General features: G+C 39.8%; 1 protein-coding gene across 2 annotated transcripts; it reads left to right on the forward strand.

Annotated features, from left to right (window-relative positions):
- The first annotated feature begins 268 nt into the window (after nt 1-268).
- WRAP73 (WD repeat containing, antisense to TP73) lies at nt 269-26,186 on the forward strand. 2 transcript variants are annotated; one of them, XM_026660018.2, is made up of 12 exons: nt 270-582; nt 4,144-4,296; nt 4,885-5,001; nt 17,579-17,651; nt 19,134-19,237; nt 19,875-19,961; nt 20,468-20,602; nt 20,687-20,764; nt 22,363-22,468; nt 23,537-23,662; nt 24,623-24,814; nt 25,666-26,186. In XM_026660018.2, exons 1-12 carry the CDS (start codon nt 514-516, stop codon nt 25,773-25,775), a joined length of 1,350 nt encoding a protein of 449 aa, XP_026515803.1. In that variant the 5' UTR covers nt 270-513; the 3' UTR covers nt 25,776-26,186. The 2 variants fall into 2 exon arrangements, with proteins under 2 accessions (XP_026515804.1, XP_026515803.1); XM_026660019.2 differs by lacking the exon at nt 19,875-19,961 and having other exon boundaries at nt 269-582.
- Nucleotides 26,187-26,409: the final 223 nt, after the last annotated feature.

Raw genomic sequence — 26,409 nt, forward strand, 5'->3', positions numbered from 1 at the left:
TCTGTCTGTCTGGTCTACACAATGCCTCCCCCCGCTGTCTGTCTGGTACCCCTGGGTCTGTCTCCCCGCCTGCCCCACGCACGCCCCTGTCTGTCTGTCCCACAGATGCTCCTGTGTCTGTCGCACCCCCTCTCGATGCAGTGGTACCTGTTCCCCCCCCACACCCCGGACTACAACTCCCAGGCTGCCCCGGGGCGGGCCCGGCCCCGATAAGCCGCCCGGGTTCCCGGCGCCCTCCTGCCCGCTTCCGGCCCGGGAAGGCGGTTAGAGCGGGCGGGGAGCGGGCGGGTTTGAATCGGGCTGTGGGTTCACACCCCCAGAGTTGCGGCCTGGCTCGGGCCCCCGGCGGCGGTTCTGGGGGAGGCCGCGTTGCCGGGGGAACGGGGCAGGCCGCGCTGGGGCCTGGCTCCCTCCGGGTCTGGGTGACACCGGCTGGCCGCTGCCCCGGGCACTGGAGCCGCCTCCCCGGGGGCCCGTGCAGGGAACTCCCGGCGGCTGCTCTCGGGGCCCGCCATGAATTTCTCGGAGGTGTTCAAGCTCTCCAGCCTGCTGTGCAAGTTCTCGCCCGACGGGAAGTACCTGGTGAGTGGCCCGGCCCGGCCCGGCTCTGCGACGGGCGAGAGACCCGCAGTCAGGCGGGGGCTGGTGCAGCCCGGGCTCTGCAGGGCCTGGCTCACCCAGAGCGCATCCTAACAAGCACCCAGGGCAGGCAGTTGGGCAGGCTGCCCCCCAGCGCTTCCAATTCCCGGGCATCTGGGGGTGGGTTTCAGGCAGTGCCTTGTGTTCTGGGGGCTCTGCCCTTGGCTGCAGTGTCAGGAAACCGGCACTCTGCGTGTCCCAGCCACCCAAGGAACCTCTCCCGTTATCAGGGGTTCTCAAACTGGGGGTCTGGAGGTTATTACATGGGGGGTTGCGAGCTGTCAGCCTCCACCCCAAACCCCCTTTGCCTCCAGCATTTATAATGGTGTTAACTATATAAAAAGTGTTTTCAATTCATAAGGGGGTTGCACTCAGAGGCTTGCTAGGTGAAAGGGGTCACCAGTACAAAAGTTTGAGAACCCCTGCATTAGAGCCTCATGGAGAACCAGTTGAATTGACAGGAAATGTATAACTAAAGTGAGAAAAGATTTGTAGATGCATGAGGGTGGTAAACGTCTAGCCAAAAGGTATTCACTGCAAATATGTGACTCTTTCTAAAAATTAATCTAAAACAAGGTACAAGTGAAACTGAGAATGACTGTAAAAAGCAACAGAGAGTCCTGTGGCACCTTTAAGACTAACAGATGTATTGGAGCATAAGCTTTCGTGGGTGAATGCCCACTTCGTCGGATGCATGCACGAAAGCTTATGCTCCAATACATCTGTTAGTCTTAAAGGTGCCACAGGACTCTCTGTTGCTTTTTACAGATCCAGACTAACAGGGCTACCCCTCTGATACGAGAATGACTGGTGTCTAGAGTGTGTGTCATCTGGGCAGAAAACAGTCAACAGGGGTCTTGCAATGTAAAATGTAATTGTTATATCAAATAGTAAATGTCTTTTTAAAATATAACATCTTATTTTAATGAACACACTTTTATTTTGAAGATAATGATCTTGTAGTGATGTTCCTAACCAGTGATACATTTTTGATATAAACATTTTTGTGTGAAAATTACATATGGAAATAACACATAATTAGTATAATTGTTGAGACTCATTAAATAAATTCAAAAGCAATGTTAATATTGATCACAACATTCAAGATTTTACTAGCAAAAACTCAATTTAATCTTCCTGGGAAATTTTATATTCCTGCTAACCACTTATTTATTATAAGGCTTTACCAACTTTTTTAGTTTCCTAATAAAAGTATTTCAATCTTTAGTAAAATTTGCATTTATCATCCGTTCCTATACCCCGTGTATATAACAGAACAACAACAGACATGCACCTAACTTTGATAACATTTTTAATATGTAATCAAAGTATTGTATAGAAAATTGGTCATTAAGATTAAACTGTTGTTTTAATGGTCCTCAACTCTAGATATTTCATGACATACAAACAAACCAACAACAACAAAAATGGATGGGGGTGAGGGAGAGTATGATTACAGCCATTAATACTGTGTGGATTTAGTTAATGAAAAATGATCCTTCACATACTTTACAATATTTTTTTCATTGTGAGTAATAGCAGCTGTTATAATACAAAAAAAAAAAAAAAAAAAAAAGGGATATAGAAACATCTGTATTTATTGGCCTTGGTGCTTTTTGAAGAAACTGACTTGTTTTGAGAGGCAATAATTATTGGGGACGGGATGACACACTCCCTTGTTTTGCTTTGTGTAAGAATTAGCTGTAAGTTTAGCAGTAGGAATCTATAAATGTATTGTTCAAATAAATGTTAAATGCCACCATTTTACTGATTTCCCGCCCCCCCCCCCACCCCCGAAAGCTACAGGCAAAGGTATCATGATCCTGCAGCTATGGCACTGCACCGAGTCAGGAGGCCTATGTTCTGTTCCCAGCTCTGCCACTGATTTGCTAGGTGACATTGGGCAAGTCACTTCACCTCTCTGCCTGTGTTTCCCCTCCTGCCCTTTCTGTCTTGTCTAGATAGATTGTAAGCTCTTTGATATGTAGGGACTGCTGTACATTGCCTAGCATAACAGGATCCCTATCTCAGTTGGGGCCTCTGGGTGCTACCATAATAGTGAACCAGAGGGAGAGACAAATAGCAGATCACTTAGTCTTTTGCAATCAAATCCTCGTACTTTGTGAGCTGTTTTCTATACTGCAGGTGATAAAAAAGCATGAGTAACTTAAAAAAAATAGTTTTAGCAAAATAATTTAGTGTGAACAGTCAAGTTACAATATATAACCTCTAAATTTTAACTTCTCTTTCACTCTGACTGTAAAGATAATGTCATACAGTATTAAATATTATAGTGACACCTACTGGTGATCAGTTTCTTCATTACTTGCAGTTACTGTACATTAGTTTCTTCATCGCATAAAACTTCACTTTGAACTGACTGACTGTCAGACAAGATCTCAGCCCAGAAACTGAATTTTCAGGGTCAGGCTTGTTCCCAGTGAACTATAAATTGCAAATATTTCTAATGCACTGGTTCTAATGCACTGGTTCAGTCTATTTTAAAGTTATGAGTCAAAACACAAAAAATTGCAAAGTTTAGACCCATTGTCTGTATTGTTTGAACAAGACACTTGAGGCTCTGATCCTGCTATGAGTTGTCAGTTGTGCAATTGCTTACATGTGTGTGACTTCACTTGCTTGTTGTTCACTTACTCCAGAATAAGGCCTTAGCCGATTTTTCATTAAAAGGAAAACATGAAATGGAAGAAAAATAGTTTTGAAAAGAAGATGCAATTGAATAGTGTATAAAAGCAAATAGATATTTTCCCTTACTTATATAGGCCTTAGTCCTGAAAATACTTAAGCAGCTGCTTAACTTTTATGACTAGTGTCATTATAATAACCCACCCCTTTTTTCTCTTTGTTTACTTTATGAATTTGATGATGCTTTCTGTATAGTCAGTTTCCTGTGTTTTAAGGGCATAGCAAAAGGAGAGAGAGAGAGAGAGAGAAAATAAACATTTTAAAATAAGAAAATTGACTCAAAAGCCACAAAAATTGGCTGGGGGATAGTCAGGGACATGTGCAATATTTGAAGCTACTTTAATTCATTTTTGAAATTGACTAGATTCAAGTTGATTGTATCAGCTTAAAAAACAAAAACAGTTTTTGTGATAGAAATGTTTGAAAATGTTTTTGTACTTTAAATGTAAAACAAATTTAGTACCTTTTTAAAATAAAAAATTGGCCTGAAACCAAACATTTCCATCCTTCAGCCTCGAAGACATAGGTGAGTTTTGTAAACTCTTAAAAAATAGATGGTTTTTAATGTAACATTTGCTTTGGATTAATCTCTTTTCGCCTTCTTTTGCAAATGATTGTGTAGCTCATACAAACCTACAAATCCAAAAGTATAAACTCTGGTGCATCCAAAACATCTAAACTCTAGATCAGTGTGGTAGAGTGCGAATGATGCAGCACAAGCCCTGGCACTCTTAAGTCTCAGTTAATAACTCTGATATGGGTGCGTCAGTTAAGCAGTTTATTTTTGTTTGCATTCAGGCTTCGTGTGTGCAGTACCGTTTGATAGTTCGAGATGTGAACAACCTCCAGATCCTTCAGCTGTACACTTGCCTGGATCAGATCCAGTACATAGAATGGTCGTCGGACTCTCTCTTTATATTATGTGCCATGTATAAACGAGGGATTGTTCAGGTAAGTACAGATACAGCATGGCATATTGTTTCTGTTTAGAATTTACTAACTGCTAAATTGAGAACTTCTAATGTCAAGCACTGAGTGAGTGTCTTTGCCAAAGTAACTGACACTCTGATTAATAACACATGGTTTGAAGAAAGCCGAGGTTGCTGCTGTTTGTCAAAACCTTGATTAAAAGGTTATTTGTTAGTTTGAAGACAAATAACATCAGAATAAAAACACTTGGAGCAAATGTATAAAAACAAAAGCTGCTACCAAGTATCTCATACATCTATTATTTCAGAAGGAAATGAATACATGCAGACTCTTATTAAAGGGAGCAAAAGCTTTAAAAAGGATGGGTATTCAGAAAACATGACAGAAGAAAATATGCTTTATGACTTGTGTTAATGCACAGAGATGTGCGGCTTACTTTTGTAATGGGATCCAGCGCCAGTCCTTCATGGCCAAAGGCTTTCAAAGGTTTCCTGACCCCTTGGTATGTGTTGATGGAATTTTCTTTCTTAGCTGTAGCGTGGCTCTGTGAGGAGAGGAGGTTTTGATGTGCTATTCAGTTTGCTGCACTGACTAGTCTCTCTGACCTAGGTCTGGTCCTTGGAGCAGCCAGACTGGCACTGCAAGATTGATGAGGGGTCAGCAGGATTGGTGGCTTCGTGCTGGAGTCCGGATGGTCGTCATATTCTCAATACAACCGAGTTTTACGTAAGTGTGAAGTCATGACTGTTCTGTAGAGTATCATATTACTGTCTGCACACAGCTTCTAAAATAGCTCCCAGCTCTTAAAGCTGTAGTGTTCTATTAATCAATGTATATGCACATTTTTTCTCATTTTTTAAATCAATTCTGATTTAATTACTGCTTGGTTCTTTTAAGTTTGCTTTCTGAGTTTTTGATGAAAAGGTGGACTACTGAACACTCGTGCCTTTCAAAATGAAATTATGCATTTAAAAAAAGGTGATTCAGAACTGGCAAATGTGACCCAAAATTCAAATTTGGGCAAAAAACAAACGTAGATGTACAAACTTTTCCAAAATCTATGAACAGAAATGTTTCTAAAACTCTAACAGGAACAGTTATTTTTAAACAGATTTCCTCCCCTAAGGCATTAAGAGTCTGGAAGTGATGGTAATCTAACTGATTTTCATCATCCAAGCTGAGGGATGCAAAAAGTAAGCATAAGCATGAAAAGTAATACATAAGCAGAATTTTTTAAAAATGTAGTTCAAGTAATTTAATGTGATTTGAGTAATATAGGTTTATAGCATGCTTTTTAAGTAAGAGTGCCCTTTTAAATAAAAATAAGGCAATGCTGTTTAGATAAATTACTTCGGAGACTTAGAACCTGACCTGCAGAAAGTTCCACATATGCCTAACTTTACTCATGTGATTAATCTTATTGATTTCAGTGGAACTTCTTGCAGGACTAAAATTAAACATGTATTAGTGCTTGCAGAATAAGGGCCTTAGTCTGGAATCCTAGCCAAGATATGACACTGGGAGTTTGGTCAGTATGAGCCTGGTTCAAAGCTCATTGAAAACAGTGGGAGGGGTTTCATAGGTGTTTTCAGAACGATCTGATTTGATCAGGGCTCAGAGCAGTAACGGTAATAGTGAAAAGAAGCTAAGAACTAAATACAGTAAATTTGCCTTGCCACTGTATCTGTTCTCTGTGAATATTCATAGGACTTGATATACCAGGGCTGTCACACCAGCAACTTTCACCAGCACTAAATTCACTTTTTAATCGAACAAATTAATAGTATCTGTGTGCTGCAGAATTCTTTAATGCTTATGGAGATTTCACCTGGCTGGATCTGAGCATCGTTTTAGAGGTAAAGGTGAGGAAATGACTTGAGAGGAAAATTCACTTCTTCATTCTACACAGTGGACCTTGATTCCTATAGCCTGCTCTTTTTACATGTGTGAAATTCCCATTATTATCAATGGGAGAAGCCTGTGCCAGCAGGGAGAGCAGAATATCAGAGTTGGTATCTTTGCTATGGATATGAGAGGAAGATTTTGTTCTGTGTGTGGACTGTAGAGAGTTAATGCAAGCCTTGAATGCTAACATTTCTAAGTGAGTGTGAGAGTGAAATTGAATACAGCCAGAAAATGTTTCATGACCCACACACTGGGATTTTTAAATGAGTTTCACATGGGAAACTCATTTGGTGTCAGGTGTAGAGAGAGAACAGTTTTCTGACTATACATCAGCACTTCCTTTCTTTTTCCAGGGGACTGTGGTGACCACATGGTGATGAATCCAGGAAAGAGTTTCCCAGTTTTGATTGTCCTTGGTGGGGATAAAAATGCGTCCAGTTGTTCAAACTAAAGACAGACATATGTCTAACAGGCAGGATTGTTGTAGTTTGAGAACCAAAACTGTGGGCGGCTCCTGCTGCTGCATGCTACAAGTAGGCTCATAATGGCACGTGCATGCGGGGGTGGACTAGTGAGTATTTTTTACCACCTATCAGAACTCAGTTTGACCCTACAGGATTTCATTTAAGCCTTTGCCAAGTTGGCATCTGTTCTGGGATAGGTTTTCTCTCCAGCTGTAAACAGGTTGCTAAATTAACTTGTGTCAGACAGCTGCTTGGGTTATGCTGGTGTCTGTGTTGTGTTTACTCTCTAGTACACTATATCCATAGTCTCTACTGGGACAGACAGTGTTTGAGACAGGAACTGTCATGATACTTAATATCATCGTATTATGTACATTATCAAGTTCAGGGATCGTTTGATGGCTTTAAAGGTTCTGTTTTAACTCATACTGCTCAGATTTGGTAGTTTGACATTTTCATATAGCACCAACTAATTATGACTCAGACTTGTAATTCTTCAGGTCAATATGTAAGCTCCAAAATGGGTTCACTAATATCTTTTCATACTCTCACTACAAAGTGTGTGTGTGTGTGTGTGTGTGTGTGTGTGTGTGTGTGTGTAAGTTTAATAATAAAAAAAAAAAAAGTGTGGTTGTGATAGTTTGTTTCTAGCTACCTGTACGATTTATAACTTTCTATAACTAAACTGCATATGCATTATTTTCATAGTGGGTGCTCTGTATGGTATATGAATTATAAACAGAGTATAGTTCATAACACTGATTTTTTTTTTTTCTGATCTGATTTGCATACAGGAAACCAACATTTAACTTAAAATAAATGGAAAACTTTTCCATTAATACTTCAAAGTCCATTCACCGCTCATGGTGTGCAAACTCAGTAGTGGATACCTTTTGAGAGAGACAGCATTATGTTGTATGTATCTAAGATCAATGCAAATCTGAAAAAGTTTCAGTTTAAACTTGTTTTATTGCAAATGACAATCCTATATCTCCAAAAATTATGGCATAACATCCAGGAATACAAAATGCTACAGGTAGATGGAATCGTAGGACTGGAAGGGACCTTGAGAGGTCATCTAGTCCAGTCCCCTGCACTGAAGGCAGGACTAAGTATTATCTAGACCATCCCTGACAGGTGTTTGTCTAACCTGCTCTTAAAAATCTCCAGTGACGGAGATTCTAACACTTCACATGAATGATGCAATCGAAACATGCAGAATGGTACATCGTTCAACTCAGTGACACGGTCTTGCTGGAAATCGAGTATAGAAAAGTGCTGTACTTTTCCTTATTTTATTTTTTGCTGAGTACTGTTCAGCATTGTCATTTGTATTGGTAGTTATGGTATATTGCGTTTAAACGAAGCTGAGCACAAATCCCTAACTTACATACTTTTAAAAACTATATATTGTGTGTCTTCTCCTTGTTTTGCTGCCTAATCTTAATCAGTGGTCAGCAACTTTTTGAACGTTGAATTTGGTCCACTGAATCCAGCATCAGCCACTATAACTCATTACAGATCGCAAAAATAAAAAAGAGACCCTCTCCATCAAACATCTAAAAGTAGCAATTGATAGCAAATATTTAAATAAAATTATAGGCTCTTGGTTTTAAGCAATAAACTATAAGCACTGTTTTCAGTTTTTGAATGGTGTGAAAAAGTGAGATAATTAGGATTAGAAAACATTGAGTACTATTTTGAATAAATAAGGAATGTGTTAACAAGAGAGATCATTTTATGTACCATTTGTAAAGAACCAGCTATATTAGGGATAACAAATGGTAATATTTAATTTAATGAAAGAGTCCCATACAATTACATCACATAATGGCAGGCAGACAGGTTTTTTTTTAAGTGCTTAAATACGAATACTAGACGTCTAAATATGAAGATGGGTGAACTTGAGTGCCGTGTATTAAATGAGGATATTGATATAACTGACATCAGAGAAACTTGGTGGAATGAGGATAATCAATCAATGGGACACAGTAATGCCGTGGTATAAAATATCTCAAAAGTACAGAATAAGTTGTACTGGTGTGGGGAGTGGCACTATATGTGGAAGAAAGCGTAGAATCAAATGAAGTAAAAATCTTGCCGACCACCTGACCAGGATGCTGATAGTGACAGTGAAATGCTCAGGGAGATTAGAGAGGCAATAAAAATAAACTCAATAATAGTGGGGAATTTCAACTATCCCCATATTGACTGGGTACAGGTCACCTCAGGACAAGATGCAGAGATAAGGTTTCTTGACACCTTAAATTTTATTATGTTATGGTCACTATTACCAAGCAGTTCAATTATATTCACCTCTTGGTCGAGATCCTGTGCTCCACTTAAAACTAAATCATGAATTGCCTCTCCTCTTGTGGACTCCAGGACTAGCTGCTCCAAGAAGCAGTCATTTAACATCCCTAGGAGGAGGGAGGGGGTGGGGACACCAAAACAGCCCACCACGGTAGCATTTAATTTGAGAAAGGGGAACTACACAAAAATGAGGAGGTTAGTTAAACAGAAATTAAAAGGTACAGTGCCAAACATGAAATCTCTGCAAGTTTCATGGAAACTTTTTAAAGACATCATAATAGAGGCTCAACTTAAATGTACAACCCAAATTAAAAAACATAGTAAGAGAACCAAAAAAGTGCCACCGTGGCTAAACAACAAAGTAAAAGAAGTAGTTAGCGGTAAAAAGGCATCCTTTAGAGAGTGGAAGTTAAATCCTATTGAGGAAAATAGAAAGGAGCATAAACTCTGGCAAATGAAGTGTAAAAATATAATTGGGAAGGCCAAGAAAGAATTTGAAGAACAGCTAGCCAAAGACTCAAAAAGTAACAGTAAAAAAATTAAGTACATCAGAAGCAGGAAGCCTGCTAAACAATCAGTGAGGCCTCTGGCAATCGAGATGCTAAAGGAGCACTCTAGGAAGATGAGGCTATAGCGGAGAAACTAAATGAATTCTTTGCATCGGTCTTCATGGCTGAGGATGTGAGGGAGATTCCCCAACCTGAGCCATTCTTTTTAGGTGACAAATCTGAGGAACTGTCCAGATTGACGTGTCATTAGAGGAGGGTTTGAAACAAATTGATTAATTAAAACAGTAATAAGTCACATGGACCAGATAGTATTCACCCAAGAGTTCTGAAGGAACTCAAATATGAAATTGCAGAACTACTAACTGTGGTACGTAACCTATCATTTAAATCAGCTTCTGTACCAGATGACTGGAGGATAGCTACTGTGACCCCAATTTTTTTAAAAGGCTCCAGAGGCGATCCCAGCAATTATAGGCCGGTAAGTCTAACTTCAGTACAAGGCAAATTGGTTGAAACTATAGTAAAGAACAGAATTATCAGACACCTAAATGAACACGATTTATTGGGGAAGAGTCAACATGGTTTTTGCAAAGGGAAATCATGCCTCACCAATCTACTAGAATTCTTTGAGGGGGTCAACAAGCATGTGGACAACGGGGAGCCAGTGGATATAGTGTACTTAGATTTTCAGAATGCCTTTGTCAAGGTCCCTCACCAAAGGCTCTTAAGCAAAGTAAGCTGTCATGGGATAAGAGGGAAAGTCCTCTCGTGGATCAGTAACAGGTTAAAAGATAGGAAACAAAGGGTAGGAATTAAGGGTTGGTTTTCAGAATGGAGAGAGGTAAATAGTGGTGTCCCCCAGGGGTCTGTACTGGGACCAGTACTGTTCAACATATTCATAAATGATCTGGAAAAAGGGGTAAACAGCGAGGTGCAAAAATTTGCAGAGGATACAAAACTATTCAAGATAGTTAAGTCAAAAGCAGACTGCGAAGAGCTACAAAAGGAGCTCACAAAACTGGGTGACTGGGTAACAAAATGGCAGATGAAATTCAATGTTGATAAATGCAAAGTAATGCACATTGGGAAATAATCCCAACTACACGTATAAAATGATGGAGTCCTAATTAGCTGTTACCACTCAAGAAAGAGATCTTGGAGTCATTGTGGATAGTTCTCTGAAAACATCTGTTCAATGTGAAGTGATCAAGCAGTCAAAAAAGCTAACAGTGTTGGGAATCATTAGTCCGTCTGTCTGCATGTTTCACAATGTGGGAGTCTATGTATCTTGAAGAGAACTCAGCTAGAATGTAAGGAGGGGGAAAGTAGACGTTTGTAATTAGCTATATAATGCAGATTGTTCGTGTGTGACTATAGGATATTGTCACATCCCACCCATCCTGCAATTTATGCCAATTTGATAAGTTCATTTCTCCCCTATAAATTATTGTAGATAATTCACTCCCCTGATTCATAGGAGATGGAGGCTTTAGGTTTCCACTTTTTCATTGTGACTCCCATGTTTACCAAAGTACAAAACAACAATCAGTAACATCAATTCATCTAGTATTTCATTAGGAATCATATTTTATGAACTGCATATTTCTGCGTTTTTTAGCTCAGTCAGGGAGTTAAAACACCAGTGAACCTATTGTAAATTACAGCCACAGTTTTAAAAAGTGTGCTTTTTGTGCATATTAGAGCTACTCCTTAGTAATTGTAAATAGCTATATTGGTTGAAAAATACTTTCTGTCAAGGAATGTGCCCTGAATAATCCTCTGAAATCCTGTGCTGACAGACACAGCTATGTAAGGAGGCCTTGTGACCCAGTCAAGTCTGGGACAAAAGTTGACAGTCACTTGAGATGCAAGTTTGTTTAAAATTGTGTTTTTTGTCTAGTGAAAATCACCAGTCTCACACCTGCCTAAAGCTGTCAAAGTTGAGATGAAATCTCTACCCCAGCACTGGAGACTGTTTATCACGTTACCATCTAAATACTTTTTTATTCTCAGCTGTTTTTAGGCTATTTTAAAAATGTTGCTGCTTTTGGTTTGTTTTTCCACTGCAAAACAACAGCTGAAAACTTCCTGGACACCATTACCATTAGGATTTGAGTTTGACATTTCACTTAGTCCAGTCATCTACACTAAAGAGAGGACGTCTTGGGATGGTCAGTAAAGAAATGCTTTCAGCTGATCAAATCAGTTTTTCCCTGCAGCAGAAATTGTCTTTTTTTACAGAAAATTCTTTTGTTAAATTTTAAATGGCTGTTTTACCTGTTTTCACATGCCGTGAGCACTATACTCTCTTCCCTCCCTTCTTTGTTTCATTGATAGCAGAGACAATCTTTCTTGTGCTAGTTTGCATAGAGGTTTAGGGCAAGTATGTGGGTAAATGTGGCTGTTACCATTGGGGATATGAAGGCTCTCTTGTCCATGGGACTAGTTGCACGTTGACAATGAAATGTACACGGTATAATTATACTCTGCATTTCATCCATAGATTTCAAAGCGCTTCTCAAAGTTTGGGAAACAATCTTCCTAACAGATGGAATAACTGAGTTGCAGAGAGTAAGAGCAATATCTTCAAACTTGGGTACCAGAGTTTAGGCACTTCAAGTGGCCTAATTTTTCAAGTGCCTGATGTTAGGCACCAACGTTTGAAAATGTTGGTCTGTGACTTGTTTAAGGTATCAATGAATCTCAGATCTCGTGACTCCCAATTATATGGTTATTGTACTAGACCATAGCTGGTCCTCAAGTGACATATCTGAGCTGGACAGGAGAGCCTATGGGTTTTTATGTGTACCTGTACTCCAAAGGTGCATTAAGAGACTGAAGATATGTGCTTTGCCTACTCAAGAAGCCTGTGTGCCCACTATAAGACCTTCATTTAGTCTGGTATTTGTAACAGTTAGTTACAGACTTGTGTAATGTACTGGGTGTGCAGTCTGAACCTGTCAAACCCTCAATATCATAATGACCATTTTTTTTATTCATTATAAATGAAGTAACATACAGGTAAGATATATGTAGAAATATGTGCAGTAATATTAAAACATGCTCTGAGTGTCCATGTGAGCACATGCTATCGTAATAAAACACATATTTAATAGAACTTTACAGTGAAATTTGTCATAAATGGCTTCTCCAGGGACTGACAGAATGAGGGGGGATAAAGAATTGTACCTGGTACAGTCGCAGATATTTTGGAGCTGTTTTAAGATTGGAATTGCATAATAAAGATCATGATCTCTTGTATAGGTTTCTCTGCAATAGTGAACAGTAAATGTCTTTGAGAAAATATTGACTGCAAAAATGGTACCCTTTTTTGGGCTATATATGCTTCATAGGTGTTTTCAGAACGCTCTAATTAAAAATGTAATAGTTTTATTTTAATCACTTTTCCTGTCTGTAACCATGCTGTATCTGGATATACCTTTTGTGAGTTTTGTGCTTTCATATACATGTATTTATTTAAGCTTAGAAGCTACCAAACAGCACAAAAGCCAATAAAGTTCTTGGTTAGAATAATATATTGTATACGTAATTTGCTTATTTATTCCAAACTGAGTATTCTCATCTGGTGTCCAAGCAAAGTTAGCTAGAGGTGCAGTCCATCCCTTCCTGTGCAGTGGAACTAGTGTGGTCCTGCTGTATGAGAAGACAGGCTGTTGAGCACCGATGTGGGGTTCATTCTGCACTGCTGTAGAGGGCAGAGCAGAGATAGGGCAGGTGGCTCCTCTACCACCTCATTTCCCTCATGGAGTGGAGGCTGAAACAAAGAAGATAGAGTGCCTCTACGGCCTGTGGGGAGGCTTGCTTTCTCCCCCCCCTCCCCTCATGGAGTTCACCCTTGGGTTGACTCAAGCAGCAGGGATTTGCCCTATACTGGAGGGCCAAGACTGTTTGTGGGGGCAGGGCAGGAGGGCATCATGCTGGGGATTTGGACACTGGCACACTCTGTTCTGCCTATTCTCTGCCTGTGGCACATACTCCTCCTGAGTCTCCTGTGGGCTGTAATGCTTTGGTCTAATTTCAGTTGTTGGGTTTAGTGTGCAGCTGTGGGTTGGTGTTGGTCACCTGAGACATACAGGAGGTCAGACTAGATCTGGTGGCCCCTTCTGGTCTTAAACTGTATGACACTTCCATAGCCAGTAGGTACTTGGTCAGGAGGCCAAGTCAGTGTTCCAACTATAAACCTGGATGCTTAACTATAACCCAGAACTTAACATTCAAGGCTTGGGGTGTGTGTGTGTGTGGGGGGGGGGGTGTGTGTGGCTGGATTGGATTAAAGGAGAAACAGAGGCAAGTACAGTTAACGGTGCAATTAATAGGAGCAAGCAGCATGTCACTGTTGCAGTTGCTGTAGAAGAATGTGAGTAGGCATGGTGTTGGTATTTTTAAAGTAAATCTTGTATCAAGAACAGCCTAATGGTGTATTTTTGTGTCCGGAAGTCAACAGTTGTGGTGATATAAAACTTGATTATCAAAGGTCAGCCTAGTGCAGGGATTCTCAAACTTCATTGCACCCGCAACCCCGTTTGGACAATAAAAATTACTACATGACCCCAGGATGGGGGACCGAAGCCTGAGCCAGCCCAAGACTGGGGGAGTGGGAGCTAAAGCTGAAGCCCAAGGACTTCTGTCCCAGGCAGGGGCCTGTAATTTGAGTCTCGATGCCCAGGGCTAAAGCCCTCGGACTGCAGCTTTGGTCCTGGGCCCCAGCAAGTCTAAGCCAGCCCTGGTGACCTCATTCCTATGTGGTTGGGACCCACTTTGGGATCCCGACCCACAGTTTGAGAACTGCTGGTCTAGTGGATTTTTGTTGAATTACTATATTACATACTCTTAAAGTTAGCACTATAGGCCCTTGCAGAGCTGTCTAGGGGACGGTGAATTGGGCAACCATTCCAGGCCCCGTGCTTTGGGGGAGCCCTGCAGGTCAGTGTGATTGGCCGGTGCCGCATGGGCGGCGGGTGAACCTGCTGGCTGGGGGAGGCTACTCCCAGCCCCACCCCTTCCGCCCAAGGGAGAGTATGCACCCCGGAGTGCTGGGAGGGAGAGTGCGCGGCGGCACTGCTGCAGCTGCCCCCAGCCCTGGAGTGCCGGGAGGGAGAGCAGCGCCGCTGAAGCGAGGCCCTGGGGGGAGTGGGGGGGGGGCGGAGTGTGGGCGGGGCCACACCTGGCTGTTTGGGGAGGCACCGCCTCCCCACCCACTCCCGGCGCGGTTGGTCCCATTAGCGACGTCACTTCCGCCCCAGGCCCCGCACCTCCCTAGGAATGGCCCTGGATCATTGATTCTTAGTTCATAAGACGCTAAATAGGAGAGTGATAGCAGTTAAACACGTGTCCTCTGCTCCCTCCTGCACTTTTTCTTTCTTTTTGCTTGACATGAAAGAGGCTTGGGAGCCTAATTGGTTTTTTCTCTTTCCCGCTATCTAGAAACCCTGATTCAACTTCTGAGCGATGTCTTTAAATCTCTTTACAAGCTTCCTTGCTCTTTAAATTTATTCTTGTGATGCTCTATGTAGAGGCTGGTGTATTAAAAAAAGAAAGTGTTAGTCCTTTTGCTTTGGGCCTCTCCTGATGCTTCTCTGTGGAGGTGACATTTAGCAGGATGCTTTGAAGTGGAATTTAAGTATTTCAGTTAGGACATGGGGGCAGCACTAGACTTTACAGTTTGCTCCAGGTACTAGGTGTGAGAGTGCCCACAACCAGGTGATCAAGTGCAGCCAGGATCTATCTTGGTGGCAAGAAAATACATTCTAGTAAAATGAGAGAAGTCTATAAAAATTGCTGTAGAAACATAAATGCCACAGCTGATCAGACTAGTGGTCCATTCAGTTTGGAATCCCATCTCCAATGGTGTTCAGTACCAGTTGCTTCAGAGGAAGTTGCAAGAATTCCTATCATGGACAACTGTAAAGTAAACTAACCATGGTGGAAGTTCCCTCCGTCCAGCAGTGGTTGGTTTATGCCTCAAAGGGAGATACTTCTTCTAGCTTCAGAATTGTTATAGACCAACCAATGTAACTGTAGATATAGCCATAAATATTCTAGGTTTTATTTTTTCTCCTTTGCTCGGTGGAAGGGTTAAAATCAATACATAGAGTGATGTGGTTAAACACTGTACTAAGCCTACTTTGCTATTGTTCGTAAGATTTGGTGGTGCTGCGATAGCTTCAGAAAAGATTTCTTGGTGTCCCACTGTACTGTACCTGTCACTTTCTTGTAGTATCCCCTTGTTATAACAAAATATTGAAAAAGCTAGAAAAAAATTATATTGGAAAACATTCCTCTCTCCAAATATAAATGCAAAGGTTCACATGAGACACCGATGAAGACACGTGTCTGGTGTTGCTGCCGTTGCTATGGTAGAGTAAGTATTTGTTTTTAATTGAATAATCTGCAGATGGTAATGCAGAGCTTCTATAATACAGGCTGTGACCTTGACCTGCGGTGGAGAGGCCTGTTTTGCAGCTGACTGCTCTTTCTATGGTTCCCAAATTCTACAGATGCATGAGTCTCCACAAATACCCCAAACACTATGTAAATGGTTCCTATTGATTCTTTTGAAAATCAAGTCCTTCCAATAATTGCATAACACGTCACTTTTCTGTTTGTGTGGTTGAGAAAGGGGAAATTAAAATGAAAATTGGTTAGCGCAGGTCTTGATTTTTTTTTGAAACTGAAAAATACAGTGAAGAGTCAGTAATTTGTAATCTCATTCCAAGAGATGCAGCATGTTACTTTTAAATTGATGTTGCTGTTTCCTATTCTCATATCATTCACTAAGGACCTAAATACAAGAAGAATTTCTCACCTCTTGCCAGCCTATGTATTTCACATTCTTCCAGATTCCTGAGATGGTTTAGAAATCACACAAATCTGTGCAAAAATGATTTCCTAATACACGTTGGCAGTCATGATGCTAGCTCTTACACTACTATCAACATTTAATAATTCTTAATGTAAATTTTAATAAAGTATTGTTGGCCCTATTAACTTGCTGCTTCTTTTATACATCTCATCAACACTGTATTGCTATGTGCTTCCATTACTAAATTGGAATAAATATCATTGACTGAAAAGTAGGGATGGGGTTTTGTTTGTGGGAACCTAACATTCCTAGCAATCGGAGCTCACAAACTTCCTTAGTTAAACCCACAGAAATAAGGAAATGAAAGGATAAAGCTAAACTGTAGTTGACTAACTCCTCTCGTTGTGCCTAAATGTTACAGTACACATATGTACGTTCAGTTTTGTATAGAGGCTTGCACATTAAGGTTAGTTACACTGGTCCGGATCCTCAAAGGGTCGATTTCAGCAGAAGCTAGGAGCTTAAAATACCTTTGGGAATCTGGGCCATACTTCCAAAGTGTAGTACCGGGGATCTAGCCTGTTGTAGCTCCCAAGTTCACTTGCATTTTTAATAACCTGATCTCTTATTAAGCACTCTACCTTGAAGCTTTTTAGTTTTGTTTTAAAAGGAGACACAGTACCCAACCTGGTCCAGAACTCTGGCAACAGAACCCTGGGCTATATGTAAAATGGCATATTAGATGTATGTCTGGAAGAGGGCTGGGTACGTTGTTTTGTTGGAATCTCCAGCCTTTGGGCAAACAGGAGTGCCAGTCTCCATGTGTCCTGGATAATTCTGCATACTACAGTACAACACAACTTGATTATTTTATAATGACTTCTATATAAACTCCACCTGAAAACAATTTACAGAACTAAATAAAACAGGATAGCTGTATATCTGTTAAGTTTGAAGCTGTTTTTAACTTGATCAATTATTACAATATCTAATATGTGAAGGGCATTACAGAAGGGTTATACATTTGTTAGGAAAAGAGGTTTTTTTAATAAAACCTCAAGTGCAATCTAATATAGAGACACTAAGATTTAAGTGGAACAGTTTTGTTAAGAAAAGTTTCTGGTTCCATGTTCCAGTCTGTTTTAATGTGAGACCCTCCCAGTACAAAATGTTTAGTGTTGAATTAGATCTAGTTTAGTGTTGAATTAGATTCTCTGTACACTTTTTTTTTTTTTTTTTAATCTGCAAAGATAAACAAATACTTCCCTGTCTCTTTCTCTTTCCAACAGCTGCGGATAACTGTCTGGTCCTTGTGTACAAAATCTGTGTCTTATATCAAGTATCCCAAAGCTTGTCAGAACGGTGAGTATATCAGACCTAATATAGGAAGAGTATTCTTAATATGGCAATAAAGGAAAATGGAATTTACATATGATGATCAAGCATATGTTTATGGTCAGGGTGTATTCAAATACCTTCCCACTGATGCTTGTAGATCAGCCTGGAGGGACACGCACATCTTATTTAAGGTACGTCCGCACATACAGACACTGCACGCCCAGCTTGCATGGGTATAAATAGCAGTGTAGACAGGGAGGCCCAACGTAGGCAAGTAGAGTGACCTACACACCTGAACCCTAGGGTATATATCTACATGTCTCTCTATGTGCCCAAGCAGTGCCTTCCACATCTACACTATTTTTTAGCAATTAATGTTCAGCTGCCAGAGCTTTCTCCAACTCATTGAAAGGCTCTAGTAGGGAGGAGGCAGAGGGGAAAGGCTCCAGCAGCTCCCCGAGAGAGAAGTGTGGACACAGCCTGCCTTACACTGGGACATGTAGCTACGTGTACCCTACATGTCCCCACAAATATAGACGAGGTCTTAGTGAGCTCAGTACCAGTGCACTACCATTACTGTTTGTGTGAACCCTGGGAGCTAATCTGCAGTCATCGTAGTCTTACTAGGAATGAGAAGTAAATATTACATTTAGTTTATGCACCTGTCCAACTTCCAAACACCAGTGAAAAAGAAAAGATACTGAACAAAACCATTGCCAAGTCTGCTAGAAATCAGTAATCTAGTATTTTCTGTAGCTAGTATAGCTAGAGACTGGATTGTGACACAAACCCAGAACAAAAAATAGGGAGTATAAGTAGCCCCTCTCAATTGCTCATCTTTTTGTTACGCAACTGTATTCAGTCCTCATATACATGTATGTAACAGGGTGACAGATTCTGGGATCCTGCACAGAGACTCAAGGCTCCTCAGAGTCATCTTAATGTCAGGTGCTTGAACCACGTAGGAAGATTCAGAGTATTTACTGCTGAGTCAGTAGCAGGTGTATTTTGTTACCTGAAGGCAGGATGGGAGAGAGGCTGAAATATCCCTCTTGCAGAAGCAAAGGGAACTAAGGTGGGAACAGAGGAAATTCTTTAGGGAAAATACTGGGTACAGCCAAGCTTGGTAAGGGAGATCTCAGATTGAAACTTGTTGTATTACCATGAAGGTCAAAACGGAGGAAGGGGGTAAGATTGGCCTATGTACAGTGTATATCCTCTTCATAGAAAGGTGGGAACTCCATCTGTTCACAGTTTTTTAGATTATAGACTCTTTGGGACAAGGATTTTGTTTGCTTGAGTCTCAGTGAAGTGCCTAACATGCTTTTTGGGCATCTAATAGGTATTCCAAAATGATTTCCAATCATCATTCACATTTTTCTGAATAAATTCTTTCTTCCAGCTGATCTGGCTCATAATTGTTTTCAGCTTTGGTGCTTTAGTAGGGCCAGTTTCACAAGTATATGTATTACTGGTCCGGACTGTATTTTCTAATCTCTCTGGCAGGAATAGCCTTCACGAAGGATGGTCGCTATATGGCGTTAGCAGAGAGGCGTGACTGCAAAGACTTCATTAGCCTCTTTGTATGCAGTGACTGGCAACTGCTGAGGGTAAGATATGTCCTTGCCTTCCACTGCTGTTGCACAGATTTAAAGTGTACTCTGCGTAGTGTAGAGTATAACTAAATAATTAAACAACTCTAATGCTCCATGTTAGACTTGGCATTTCCTCTGATGTCTCCTTCATTGGCCTGCAGGTGTGTGGGAAGGCAGAAAAATTCTGCTTCAGACGCCACATACAGTAATGATAAAGCACTACATTTTTTTTATTTTGAGAAGCATTCAAATGTTCTGGCTTAAATCTGAGTAATCGTGTTGACAGTAAAATACATTGCAGAAGCACCATGCTCAGACCTTGCTTTTGCCAAAATGATGATCTGAACAACAAGTTACAACATAAGAGAATGTGGTCTTCATTAGAAAGTGCACTTTGTTTCAAAAGATCTTGATTTTGTATAGTTTGGTAGGAGAAAATAAGGAAGCAGTGAATGTAGTGTATTATAATAAAAGGAAAGGAAATGTTTCTATTTTATGCAGTCAGACATATAAAAGGATGTGCTTTTTTTTTTAAATGTGTAAAGGTAATATACTAATTTAGGATTTTACTTTTAAAGTCAGGTGCACCCATACATTTTAAGTACAGTTTTTAAAACTGTTTCATTGTTTTATTTTCTCTGCATTTGGGAAGCATTTTGACACCGAAACTCAAGACCTATCTGGGATTGAATGGGCTCCTAATGGCTGTGTGTTGGCAGTGTGGGATACCTGTCTGGAGGTATGAGAAAATACAGATTATTTCTGAAGATCTTGAACATTTAATTAAGGGCTCCTGAAGATATTAAGTCGACTTTTCTGGCTGCTACATAGAATGCAGTCCCTTTAAAAAAAAAAAAAAAAAAAAAAACAAACAAAAAAAAAGGGCTTTAAGAAACAATTTGTAATATTGTACTTAGGTATTGGTGATGGGTGTCAAAAACTGTTGCTTAAATCTCCATATAAAGTCATTGTTACCAAATTATCCTACTTATAATATTTTCCCATAATTTAAGTATCTTTTAAAAAAAAAATTAATTTACCAACTTGGTTTTAAAAATTGCAGAAGATTCTAGCAACTATGCAAATAACTAATTGCAGAATTAGTTTATAAGATATAGAAAAGGGAAACTCCATTTTGAACATCTGTGCATTTGAGATGGGGATGGTTTTAAAAAGGAGTCACTTAGTCTCTATTAGTTTTTAACAGTGTCACTAGTCTTTAAATCAAATCAATTTGTGTTACAGTATAAAATCTTGCTGTACTCCCTTGATGGCCGTCTGCTGTCCACATACAGTGCATATGAATGGTCACTGGGTATTAAATCAGTTGCCTGGAGCCCCAGCAGTCAGTTCTTGGCGATTGGTAGCTATGATGAAAAGGTAAAAAAGGAATTTAAACCCATTCAGGTCAGTTGCAAAATGTTGTCATAGCAATCCCCCCTTACTACACTTTCCTTGAAATAGGTGCGTATCCTGAACCATGTGACTTGGAAGAAGATTACAGAGTTTGAACACCCTGCGACCATTGCTAACCCAAAGATAGTAAGTATAGAATGGGGACCCATTGGATCATTAGCAGCAGTTTGTTTGATATCTTTGGTAAAAGCTTTTTTACTTTGACTGAAGTCCTGCTTTCCTGCTGATCTGCAAATGCTGCTAAGGAAATTGAATGAAAATGTTGAAGTAAGGAAAATAGATTAATCGTTTTTAGTTGACTTTTCAGTGAATTCTCTTTTCTTTTCCCCTCCATCCCACTTCTCTATGTAAGGGAGTCATGGATAATTATTGCTAAGTACTAATATCTTCTGGTAGAGGTGGTGGCTGTGTTTACAGACTGGGTTTGCATGTGGTGGTGTACCCAAGTGCTCAGAAGCTGAACATGAATGAGAATTTTGTGTATATTAGCGCTATACAATTTGCAGTATGTGAATAGTGTTGGATTTGATTTGAAGTGTTTTATGATCACACCTAATCTCATTTGTATAGGCAAATCCAGCTCACTTAATGAGCATTTTCTGTAAATGTTTGTCACAATCTGTTTTTTATCCTTGCACATGTGAAGTCTGTGGCCACAGTTTTTACAGTTCTCAGCAGGGAGATAACTGCACATTCTACTTCAAAATCACAGGCGCTCTCTGTCCCCACCCTTTGTGAGGTAGAATCTCCATTGGTTGTAATATTACATAGCCAACAGAGGGGACAGAACAGGTCTGACATAATGTTATATTAAGGATCAGTGTTTGTGGTGTGCAGACTTAGATTTAGATGATTTTTTTTTTTTAATTTATCATTGTTGCTTATCAAGGAATCTGCCAGGCAGAATATGCTTAAGTAAAATGTCTCCTTGCTAGAAAACAGTTCTGGTTCTGTGATAGCTGTCTTCATTATTGCTCTTTATTTTCTCTTCTGGTCAATGTGACTCAAGCATTCTAGATATAAATCTGGCTGCCAGACTAAGTGCTGCAGCACCCAAATGTATTAGTTATCCTTCAAATTCAGAATTAAGAATAAAAATCTAAACTTGAGAGGTAGAATGAGAAACAAATGAAATAGTTCAGTCCCTTTCCATTGGAAAGACGAGAGCTCCTGCTGATAGTTAGATTAGGAGCTCCAATTTAGTCACATTGTTAGCATTTCATCACTGTTTCCTTTAGCATTATCCCATTAACATTGCTTGTTTGCAGTGGTTTTCAATGGCATGGAATGAAATATTGCATGTGTTATCAGAAAAAAAACTGTCCGGCTGTACTAAAGATTGCAGTTATATTCCCAAATTCACTTTCAGTTGGTAAGGGGTAGGAAGGTGCATTCTGTTTGACTCATTTTACATAGGATCTCTAATGACAACAATTGGATTATTTGAAGTTCCATACACTGTCCATTTCTGTAGTACACAATTGCTTTTTCTGATTGTGGGCCCAATTTTCAAATATGGGCACCATCAGGTCTCAAAATTCACTATTTCCATGCCCAAATCTGCCTGCTCCCAGTGTACAATAGCAAGGAGCATTGAGAAACACTGTAAATTTAAAATGAATGTGCCTTAATGCTCATTTTCAGCACGGGATGTGGAGGACTCAACACACTAGGTTCAAATCTTGCTAGGCCCTTTTGTGAAACTGTCTTCTCCTTCTGTACAGATTGTATATAAGGAAATGGAGAAATCCCCAAGAGTTGAAACAGAGAGCCTTGCCTTCCCTCCAGCCAGAGCACAAGCCAGCTCTCTCTTCAGCACACAGAGTAAATGTAAGCAAACTAAAATGAACCACTTTAGAATACCTGTGATGTAAAATATTTAAGCCTTGTAAAGCAACATTATATCACACTTTGCCTCTGAAGGCAGGGGCAAAACTTAAGTTGCTAAGGGGAAGCCCATTCAATTAAATGCAAGACCTCAAAGGATGTGGTTTCCTCAGCTAGAAAGGATGATGGTTGCAGAATGGGGCTAAAGGTGAAGATCTTAACTTAAGGGCAATGAAGGGCTCCAGGAGAGGCATGGCAAACTTTGGGGGTGAGTGTGGGTAGACATGATAGACAACCCCCAGCCCTGCCTAATGTTGTTGTTTTATTTGTGCAAAATGTGCCTTAGAACAGGGTGATTTTTGGCTGGTTTAAGTCTCTGCAACAGTGATATTTCTTGTCTAGAATTATATTAACTGCTGCAGATAATGCAGAGTAGATAGTCATCTTATTGTAGGAGGCTTCAATCAATGGGAATTTCACACTTAAAAAAAACAATTCAGAAGATATGGCAACCTAAAGCCTCTCTAGCTGCCTGTATTGAGGATAGAAACCCTGCCTTTTTGTATGGTCAGGTGGAGAAACGGGTGGCTACATAAGGAAGGGTACATTACTTTTCTCTAACAAGTTCTGAACTTAAATTAGAATTATTAAAAAATTCAACACCTTTACTTTTTCAGACAACAGTCCCTGATCTCTTTAATACTACCGATATTTGAGTGTCAAATATCAGTATATACTATTATAGTGCTGAACAATCATTAACTAGTTCAACTTCGTTATTCCCTTGTCTTACATGGGTGTTAATATGTGAAATGTTATAAAACATGAGTCAGAGTTAGGAGATCTTGATTGTATTCATAGCTTTGTCTCAGACTCTTGTGTACCTGTTTTTCCTTCTGTAGAAAGGAGAAATACTATCTGACAGGTATGTTGAGACAAAGTTTGTAAAGATCTGCAGTATATTACTATTTTCCTATCATTTCAGAGATAACTTAACTGTTTTAAGTTAGAAATATTACTGCCAAGTCCATATGGACTTGCTTATTAAAGTGCTTTTATTTCAAATTTCAGATGACATTTCCCAGGTACCAGTTTCTTTACAGTATGTCAAACCGGTTGCTGATCGGGCAAATCCCAGAATAGGAATTGGAATGCTGGCATTTAGTCCAGATAACTGTTTCCTGGCAACCAAAAATGGTTAGTACCTAGTGGGCTATATTTTAAAGGAGAAACCTTTTTGGTATTATCTAGATTTTGTTGTTTCTGCTATAAATAAACAAATAAATTACTTAATTGTGAATTATTTGTATTCTGGCTGCAGCTAGAGGCCCCAGTAGGGATTGAGGCTAGCACTGTACACAGAGGACTTCAACCTTTAGCATAAACCACTAAGCTGTGGGACCAGCTATTAATTGCTGCATGAACTCATAGCCTTGGCTTTAAGTACCATGTGCTAAATTATCTCCCTTCATATTTACCTTAGCTCACTATACTGTATACATAATCTTGGCCAAAATCCATCTCTTCTCCCCTCCCTGCACAAGTCATTTTCAGAATTTTTCAAAATATTAGTAATTAATTTTGCATTAGCAAGAACTGTGGGAGTTCTGGACTTTTTATGTAACCTTTTCCCTTGTAGATCTGGAGCTCTGTATATCAGGATATAGCATTCCCTGGTGCTAAGGTGTTATCAAAGGGAAAAAAAATCTTATGAAACTGGTGGAAGGGTGGGGTCTTAATCCAGTTCCTAGCTGAGAAATGTTCACATGATAGAACCCACCAATAATGGCATCTCTATGTAGTTTTAGAAAAGCCAGTGAAGGAAAATTCTATAGATTGAATTACTCTTTTTGTCGTAGTGGCAATTTCCCCAAGGAAGGCGCACTGCCAGAGTACTGCTGTACTGTAGTTAAGACTGCAAGCCCTCTGCACACATTCCGAGTGATGTCACCTTTCTCCATTTCTTAAAGGGATAATGAGTTAAGTGTCTTGTAAGGTTATGAATCATCAGTGCTAGTTGCCCAGATTTTTCTGCACCAATGCTGCAAGCAGTAGTTTAGATAGGCTATTGGTAGTGAAGCCCATTTAATGTGAGAGATTGCAATAACATTGCATATAGTGTTGTGTTCCTTACAGTATTCTAACCATTTCCAACAGATAACATTCCTAATGCCATCTGGATCTGGGATGTTCAAAAGCTGAAACTGTTTGTAGTCTTGGAGCAGTTGTATGCTGTTCAGTTGTTCCAGTGGGATCCACATCAACCTCGACTTGCCATATGCACTGGGAATAGCAAAGTGTACCTGTGGTCCCCAGCAGGGTGCGTGTCAGTGCAGGTACCAATGGAAGGTAAGGCCGCCTAAAACTACGGCTGCAAGTCAGAATCATTAGTTTGTTTAATTAATATTAATAAATTATTGTACTGTTAGTGATAAATAGTGATGTTTTGACTGCTTGAAGTGATCAAACATTTTGGGTACTTAGTCACATATTCCCATAATCTCTTGAATGTAGGGAAGAATGGCACAAAGCTTACATCTAAGGTAATTCAGTTATTGCCCTAGCATGGTAATTTGACATGTAAATAGAAACACTTTAAGGTTTTGCTTTCATATCAATTAATTTTATATGGACGCTGTAGCTGTCTGGTATGCCAAAATAAGAACTGTATAGTGCCTACCATACTTTTGGGTACTTTAAACATTAAAATTCCAAAAGCACCACAAAAAGTAACATGAAATCTGAATCTTAAATCTACTTCAAAAAGGCAGAGTTAAGGTTCCTATCTATCCTTTCCTCTATTCCAATATGCAGGTACACAGTAAGATCTTTCAGTGGACTGTAATATTAGCTGGCTAATTGCTTTACAAATATCTCTTCTGCTTGCAAGTTCAATATTATAGTAAATATAACCTTTTGCATGCTTCTTGGCTTAACATTTTCTTCCATGGAAGAACTACTACCTGCAGTGTCTGGTTGCAGATCTTTGCAACAGTGATCAATTTTGTGATATTTACTTGCAATAAAATATGGTTAAGCTCAACTACAATGGTATGTACAGTACAAAATTCTCTTCACTCAAGCCTCTTATCTCTTACTGATGAAATGACTAAGCTACTCCAAGTGAGAGAAGATTTCTGGAACAGAATTATTGTAACTCTTGATTTCTTGCTACTTATTTCTTTAATTTGTATCTGCAGGTGACTTCCAGGTCCTCTCGCTTTGCTGGCACTCTAGTGGGGATTCTATGGCACTCTTGAGTAAGGATAATTTTTGCATGTGCTACTTGGAAAGAGAAGAGGTAAAATAAGAGCTAATAAAGGAACCCCTCCCTCTGCCCCCAAGGCTAGAAAAGCCTACTTTGCAAATAGATCTTTGTGGAAAAAGTGCTGCTATATCTATATGGAACAGATAAGAATGGGCAGGCCCTCGTTGTTCAATAGGAAGAGATTTTGTACTAATAGCAAATCTTATGTTTGGGGGAGTGTAAGAAGACTCCCTTGGGTGAAGTACTGTGATAGTTACTTGAATGAAGTGTGTTCGACAAAGTAATTTAGAAAGAGCTCTTTCATTTTGCAACTAAAATTGTGGAAACTAGCAGTCTGGATTTTATGAAGTTTTAGGGTTCAAAGAGTTAAACCTTATTTTGAACTTCTGTCAAAATATTTTCTAAAATGGTATGTTTGTAAATAGTGTATAGAAGTTATTTAATTTGTATAAATGTCAATAAACATTTTGATAGCTTCTGCTAGTGTGGCTACAATCTATCAACCTGGCACTATCCTAAACGTAGAATCCTCTAGATTCATATTCTGAGCTGGAACTGAGGTTTGAAATGTACATGTACATATCACTGTTGCTGTCACCCTGATTCCAAGTGGACAGTGACTAACTGCATACCATTGTACATCAATCCTCATACCCCAAGGACACAAGGTTCAAGA

The sequence above is a fragment of the Terrapene carolina genome, unplaced genomic scaffold, assembly GCF_002925995.2.
Source record: "Terrapene carolina triunguis isolate 2854851 unplaced genomic scaffold, T_m_triunguis-2.0 Scaffold714, whole genome shotgun sequence".
In the NCBI taxonomy this organism is placed as follows: domain Eukaryota; kingdom Metazoa; phylum Chordata; order Testudines; family Emydidae; genus Terrapene; species Terrapene triunguis.